Source organism: Atractosteus spatula, chromosome 3 (genome assembly GCF_055471065.1).
Source record: "Atractosteus spatula isolate fAtrSpa1 chromosome 3, fAtrSpa1.hap1, whole genome shotgun sequence".
NCBI classification, from domain to species: domain Eukaryota; kingdom Metazoa; phylum Chordata; class Actinopteri; order Semionotiformes; family Lepisosteidae; genus Atractosteus; species Atractosteus spatula.
The window spans coordinates 28780202-28788486 of NC_142708.1; the positions used below are offsets into that span (position 1 = coordinate 28780202).

The 8285-nt window shown below is 35.6% G+C and overlaps 1 protein-coding gene across 1 annotated transcript; it reads right to left on the minus strand.

Moving 5' to 3' along the window:
• Window positions 1-960: 960 nt before the first annotated feature.
• Window positions 961-7041, minus strand: ccl27b (C-C motif chemokine ligand 27b). The gene is made up of 3 exons (XM_088911296.1): window positions 6586-7041; window positions 3864-3981; window positions 961-3315 (listed from the first exon to the last, which is right to left on the minus strand). The coding sequence occupies exons 1-3, from the start codon at window positions 6644-6646 to the stop codon at window positions 3186-3188; spliced, it is 309 nt and encodes a 102-aa protein (XP_088767422.1). The 5' UTR covers window positions 6647-7041; the 3' UTR covers window positions 961-3185.
• Between the last annotated feature and the right edge of the window lie 1244 nt (window positions 7042-8285).

Genomic DNA, 8285 nt, shown 5'->3' on the forward strand with positions numbered 1-8285 from the left:
GAGGAACCAGGAGTAAGGTCCGCGTCTGGCTTTTAAGGGGGAACGGGAATAGGGAACAGGTGCAGACAATGGGAGGGAACGAGGAAGGGCTGGAGCTCCCTTAAGAGGTGGGGTTAGCGATCGTGACACTTTCTCCACATGATTCAGTTAAAGTTGGTAGGGTCATTAACTGCTATAAGTTGTTGTTTGTTACTTATACTACTCGGCGTCCTCTGAAATATGCAGTTTTTTTCATAAGTTGCCAGCTTGATGACAAATAAAATGTTCTAATTGGGTCTTTACCTGAAGCCCCACAATCTTATATTTCCTAATGTTGTCTAGTATGTGCCTGAAATAACTTGCTAAACATTATATCATTTTTTACAATATGGCAGATTGTTTAGAATTGTTTAGTTTTACTTTCATTAATATTTCCAATCCAGTTAGGAAAACTTGGGTAAAGTTTTAAAAATGACAATTTAGCAAATTAACAGGCCTGGAAATTGGATTATTTAATGTTATAGTTATTTTATAAAAATAACCTACTGCTATTTTCTAAAGCTCAGGGAAATATGTGTATTTTGTTGATTGTCTTTTTCATTTAATACTTTATTAAATTAATACAATAAAAAAACTTTCATACTTTCTTTTCACCACAGTGCAATGTTTTGTTATATTAAATTTAGCTTAAACTATTCTGAAAGGCATTGCAAATATAAAAATTGAGTATTTGAACCAATAGCATTTGTTGCATTTTCTGATGCTTCTCAGTATATACTTCAATTCCAGTTTATCAATTACACAACTTAAAGTTCCTAGGAATTTGCATTGGGTTACTTTATATTCGTATTTACTAATGTACTTTGTAGCTTAAAGTTACTATTGAATGTCAATTTCCTAATGTCCTACACCTCCAGATGGTTTGCATGCATTTCCATTAGTACTTTAGAAACAACTGTATTTCCAAATATACCGAGATCATTTCCATTTATCTGGCTTTATTTAAGTTGGGAAAATTAGATACATTCATTAATAACGTCCATTAATATTCCAATAAATGCAATATACAATATAATGTATCTTGCTACAGTTTCAATTCTATATATGTGAAAAAGAAGCTGGGTATTGTTTGAGACACGATTGATCAGAGATTACAACAACTTACAAGGTCTAATGGTAATTCAAAATAATAAAGCAAGGAGCAATTTACTACATTATGAATGTTTGTGGTTTAATGGTTGGAACTGATATAGTTGATACATTTTTCAAAAATCAGAAATTCTAATCAGAAGTCTAGCTTGACCTTATGGCAGATACAGTGAACTACATATACAGATATGATTATGCATTACAGATAAACTTTTTTACATATACAGTAATATGTATATTTTAAACATATACACATATTCTGTATTAGAATACAGAGAATGACAGAAAATCCAAAACTCAGAAAGCCATTCAGAAGATGCCACAAGGGAATATCCTTGTTTTTTGTGGAATTACATTTTTCCTAAATATAAATATAACATTTTCCCTTCTCCTCCCCTCCCTTCTCTCTGTCTCTGGGGGTATACCCTAGTGTTGCCCATCAAACTTTCACTGCATGTGGGAGGTGGGAGGAAGCTGCAGCACCCAGAGAATTCTGATGTGGATGCAGACAGAACATGCGAACTTCACACATAAATGCTGCCCTAGTATTGAATCAAATTGAGATCCCAAATGCTATGAGCAACTCTAACTGTCCAGAAGCACTAGCAGAATGCAATTAATGTATCTGATCAAATGGAGACATGAGAAATTACTTAAACAGTTGATTAAAGGGAAATGTAATTAGGGAGACTGGATTGTCCAGTGAGGAATTCAGCCAGAACGCTGCAGGATACCCACCTATGCTAAAGCCGACAATGTAGTTCAAGTAGGGAGCTGCGTCAGCATGTGTAGGCTGCAAAGGAACAAGTAATAGGTTTATTCCTTGCTGAAAAGAGAAGAAAAGAAACACAATGTTTTGTTGTTGTTTCCCCACACCTGAAGAAGGCTCCACAGCCAAAACATTGTGTTTCTTTTCTTCTCGTTTCTGCAGGGATTAAACTTTTACTTTTTCCTCTAAAGTTGAGAATGTCATTGGATATTTAATGAACAAGTAGTCAGGCCCTCAGTTTAATGTGTCATCTGAATGACTGGTCTGGTTTTAGAAATTCAGGTTGAGAGGGGAGAATGTCACCCTTTGGTCTGCCAGCACCCTTTCCAGCAGGAGTCTGGTGTTCCGCATTCGCCAGAGCGATCCCTTGCTTTGGGAAACACTCCTGTTTCGAAATGCAGGTGGCTACCCTGAACCTCACACACCAGCTCCTCTGTGCTGGATGTGATGTGTGGTTGTGTGATTTGTGTGCAAGGTCAGAGATTCTACAGCAGTCAAAGCAGCTCTGACAGAACAGACCGCCTAACTGGAATATTAAACACCTAATAGATTTGAAAAAAAAAATAGTAGAACACACACTGTAGTTGTTTTCTCATATTAGATAATAACTGGTGTTGATCATGCAATACTCCAGATAATGGCGTCAGCTACATAAAGGCAGTACAGCACTAGGGTACCTGACGTTGCTGTTAAAAAGCATTTTCTGTAGATATACATGAAAGCATGTGGAGGTGTGCATGTGTATTTCAACACTGCGAAAACGTAACCTGAAAACGAAATCCCAAATACAACACATTTCTAATACAAAATGAAATTTGGAAAATCAAGTTAAAAATGCCTTTTAAATGTGCAAGAAAAATACATTGTCATTTTCTCGCAGGTTGCAAATATGTAGAATTGGCACATTTTTCCTGCCCTTCATGACACATTAGCCTACAGTGGTGTCTTACAATTGAGTCAATATTCATGCAGACTCCACTGTGCCATTTGTGTTTAACAATCCTCACCCATTTCAGAAGGAACACCTTTCCTGTTCTGAAGTGAACATATCTTCATTATTACACGTAGAAAAATAAGCACAGTATGTACACTTTGGAAGATGGAAATTCTGAATCTGTTTCATGTCACATTTTCTTTACCTAGAGGAAACAGTGCCTTGCAGAGTGTGAACCCATACAACAGACAGCAGTGCAGAGTGGTACCAGTCAGTGCGAATCCAAAGAACAGGTGGGCGAGTTTCTTGATGCTGAAGAAAAGATGGTGTGTGTACAGGTAGGTCTTTTTTTTACTACCCCTGCTTCAGATGCCTTTTCATAATTTTCTCACAGTTTCCTTTCCCTGCTTTTCTTTTCTTGAGCCATTCCATCACCGATGTGTCCCTAGGGCTTGCACATAATTTCTTGCTTTTGATGTGCAATCTGTTGCAGGCAAAAATAGATTGAACTTAAAATCAATACAGGGTTTCTATTAAAATCATTTTAGTAAAAAAAAAATCAAAAGACATTTTTAAATGTGAAATTTACAACTCATTACAAACATGACGACGTTCTAATTCATTTGAGACCTCAGGAGAACGAGGATTCTTTTTATTTTTTCATTTTCCGTGCCTTTTGGATGTTTTGGGATACATGGAAGTTTGATTGGAGAGGATCTTTAAATATTGTAAAATAACATATTTTATCTATACTATGTATTCCGCTAGTGAAAGCCAGCAACACATTTCTCAAGAAGCAACACGTGGCTTGTTACTAGTTGTAACAGCAGTTTGTAATGCGAGCAACCTTAACTCAGAACCTACAGACTCTTCTTAACCCAAGTGTAGAATCAGATCAGAGACATTCTTGTGAAGTGAAACAGCAATTCAGGCAAACATGAATACATTGAGTAGAAAAGGCTTATACTGTACATTAATTTTCATTTTTAAGCAGCAGAAGAGAAATAAACTTTTAGAGAACTCAGTACTTACATCACAGCATCAATGTCACATATTCCATCGCTGACTTGACAGTCAAATTTTTTAGCTCTGGGGAGCAGCTTTCGGGAAATCCTTGATGCTGTCTCTGAACAGCAGCTCTGTATGTAACCTGAAATACACAGTGGTATATTACTGCTTGTATCACAATATCTATGGCATTACCTAAACTGTGGATTCAAAGTCAAATCTGTATGCAATCTTTGAAATCTTTCGCAGGGTTACTCTGTGATTAGTGATACAAATATTTGTGATAAATAATTGTATATTCATTGACAGCTTAAGTGTCAGCAGTAATTGGTGACGTCATTCGTTTTTCACAAAGACCCTTTTATATTTGCAGTAGTCACTTCATCTGTTGTAACCTTTATTTCAAAGGCATTCTATATTGCTGTAGAACGTTAAATAGCAGAATAATAAAATCTTTTACTTGCTTGGCAAAACATTTCAGTTTCACTCACTCTAATACTGTGTTTGTACGGCATCTGAGACTTCTGAAAATTAGTAGTAATCGACAAATCCATTTTTTTCATAACGGTGTTATTTGTGTCCAGTATAGGTATAGAGTGGGGGTACAAAAGTGCAAAATCTTACGTGGTGAGTGTTTGCTATATTCATGTGGTAGTTGGCTGTCTGGTATTTGAAGCTGGCAGGGTATCTGGTTTTTTGCAGAATTTGGGGATTTTAACTGAACATGTTCTCTTAACCACACTGCGGTTGAAGCACAGATGTAGTTTGATGGTACAGTAAATGATAAAACCTTTTAATAAGTGAAAAGACTGAAAATGTAGGAGCAAAATATGAGTCAAAAGCAAAAACACATCAGTGACAGACAATAAGATAAACTAAGGAAAACTAGGGATAACAAACTGAAGAGACTGCATTTACAGAGGATCAGTTACTTTTTAACCTATTTTATTTTTTAATCTTGTCAAAATGAAAAATAAATACTAATTTTACAACTATTATTATTGTTATTAATTGGCTTAACAGACACCCTTATTCATAGTGATTTACAAATTAGGCAACTATGTAAAAGTAAATGCAAAAATAAACAATAACTGAGCAAAAGAAATGAAATACTGAATCCAACCAGGTAAATAGTGCTCATATTGGAGTGACACACTTAGTTATAGATGACTGTTTGAACAAAGTTTTACTCTAAATTCTTTCTGTTTCCAAATCCATGAAACCAGCAGGCCAAATGTGCTGCCTGTCAAGGTCAAAAGGTCAAAACTGGTCAGAGAATGGCAGTATGTCTGTCACTGCGTGTCCTTGCTCGATACTCAGGTAAGAGACTGTCAATTTCAAGATTAAAGATCATGGGTCCCCAATTTTAAACCACATCTAGAGGGCTTCCAACAGAATGTTGCATACTTTGTTATCTCATCCTCTAGAGCTGGGAAAGTTCAAAGGGTTCCTCCATATTTTGTCAGGAACCAAACTGGTATTGAAAACCATCCCCTGACAGACTGTACCATAGAGCAGATTTAGGAAATGCCAGAGATAACCATGCAGCCGTTGGCTCTTGATATACAGTAAACTTACAATGATTTATATATAAATTAATTAAGTTGATGGAGTAGGGTTTGAGTTTTCAAAATACTTCATACTCTGCTGGAGGCACAATCACTTAAAAAAACAGAACTTCCATTAATCATCCTTTTAGTGTGCTCTGCAATCTTCAGGTGTCCATGAAGCTGGAAGTGTTGATGTTAACAAATATACAACTTCAATGAAGTTGTGGGAAAACATGTTGATTAAAACAGATGCAAAATGTTACTTAAATAAGTACAACTATATTAGAATTCCTGTTTGACACTGCATGATTCAGTTACGTGTTACCTAGTAAATTGTGTTTTACAGCGCTGTTGTATGTAATATCCAATGTTACTGAAATTATGTGCAAGAATCACTTAGCCAGGCTTGTTGACCACCCAAAGTCCTCAAATAACTACAAAATATCTAGCTTCTAAATTTTTTTAGATGTTTTCCAAGCCTGTTTTTCAAATTCTAGATTGCTGCAGCCAACAAAGGACAATAATGAATAGTCATGTGAAGTAAGCAAGATCTGTATTTTAAGAAGTCCCTTATATTTTGGACATTGCTTTCTACTGTACATCTGAATTCCATTCAGCTATCTCCATTGTTTTACTCATCTGCTTTTAGAAATTAATGTTAATATTTTAATGTATCTTGTCCCTTTATTTTTTCTTAACCATTCCGTAATTCAAAGAGTTCTAGTGTAAAACCAATATACAGTATCAGCTGCATAAAATGTATTAGTAGTCACTATATCACAGTACTGTACATGCGATGTGACTAATAAGGTGTTCTGTAGAACAATCTGTGACCTGTGAGTCCCCAGGAGTCTGGAGGCACACTCTGTTGCACTCTGTCACTTGTTTCTATAACTGTGGTGAATTATGAAGTGTTACACCACTACAATATTGTATTGCTTTACATTTGCAGAATAAGCTATAGCTTACTTAAATTGGTTATTTTTTTAGGTTTTAGGAACCTGAGCTCTCTGACACACATGTAAAGACAGCAGCAGTCTAAGCAGATACCCCTGAACTTAAAAATGTTGCCCTCTTTTGGGATTTTACAAATTGCAAACATTCTGTTTTTGGGAAATGTGTGGTATAGATCATACATCCACAATAATTATTGCAAGGACAGAAAGAGAGGAGTGAATCATTTTTTCCCCACTTACCTTCAGTTGTCATAATGCCTACAAAAAAGGCCAAGAGAAGTACAGCAATCTTCAGGTCCATTCTGTCTCTGTGACACTCTGACACTCAGGCTTGTGTGGAGGGAAATGCCTACATGTAAAACCAGATATTACATTTAAAGAATGTAAGCCACACCCATCACATTACCCTTATGATAGGTGTGATATAATAATATAATGAATCTTTTATTCTTTCTGTGGTTTGTCTATGTTTTACCATAAGCATTCTAGACCCAAGGTCCAATGTATTTTATGGCAAATTGCTACAGATGCTAAATCTGCACCATTGACTTGCACATGGCCTTCTCAGTATGATAGCATAACTTGAAAGCTATTGTCAATTAATAAACAGTTTTAATACACTACCTCCTATTTATACAATAGTACGTAATATGCAAACTCTAAACCAGGGGTCTGTAATCCTGTACCAGGTTATCTAGTTTTTTTTAAAAATCAGCAGCAGGTGAAGAGCTGGGAGAAATTGTTAAACTGCTTCAGTGAAGTTAACAAGGAGCCGATTGTGGTGATTAAGAGATTGGCTGATCTAAAAACCTGTAGGAAATCAACTGTGATAAAGTATTACATAAAAGAAAAAAACATTAAATACGCACTTATAAGTCATCATATATAAAAAGAAATAAGAAATAGTTTATATTTAAAGTGGAAGGAGGAAATACATTTCAAATATTGCACAACAACCTACTCGCCATGAAGTCACTTGGAAAGTATAAAAGCCTGTGTTTGATATCGGGGCTTTTTTTATGTCCTGCCCAGGACTAGGACTAGGGACACCTGAACTAAACCATAATTTCTCAATGGGCAAGTTGTACTATAAGAGTATTAGCACTGCCACGTAATCTCTTAGGAACTGTGAAAATTCTCCCTTGTAAACAATTATTCATGTTACAGATCCTGGGCACCAAAATCCCCTACTTACACACATAGGTGATCACCTGAAACCTAAAATACTTTCTATCCTAACTGACAAAAACAATAGAATATACAGTAACTACTGTTATGGCCAGGAAAGGCTTTTCCAACCCTGGTCCTAAAGCAGCAGGTTTTGTAAGCGACCAGTGAATCATAGTTTCTAAAGACATGGAACAAGTTCATTGTGATAAATTAGACAGGAAATAAGTTTAAATGTTATTATTTACAGAATATTTGCGACGAAAAATTAAAATATTCTTCAGGCCTCAAAAGGACTAGAGCCCTCTTACTGTAATTGTACAGACTACTTGCTTGATTCACCAATAGATTACAGATGTTGCACTTTTCTAGAATTCGGGGCAAGAGTGTAAAGTAGCCAATAAAGAATACACCTACAATACCAAATACAACCTTCCTAAAATCCAACTTACAGTACATTAAGACCCCATCTCTGGAAGTAAGTTAGGGGCTCAGCTACGATCCTTGGAATCTTTTCTCACCTAGAAACATTCCCTAGAGAACACAGTAATCCAACAATAAAAAGTAAAACAAATGGTTCTGTTAGTGGAAATTATACTTACAATAATACCTTGCGTTCATAAACTTACCAATGAAATAAATCCTGAAGTGACCAATTAAAACAACTGGTGATGTTCACTTACTTTGGAAAACCATACTCTTAAAATATTCACACACTCAGCTTTACATTTGGTTTCACATTATTTAGTAATGTACATATAAAACAATTTAAT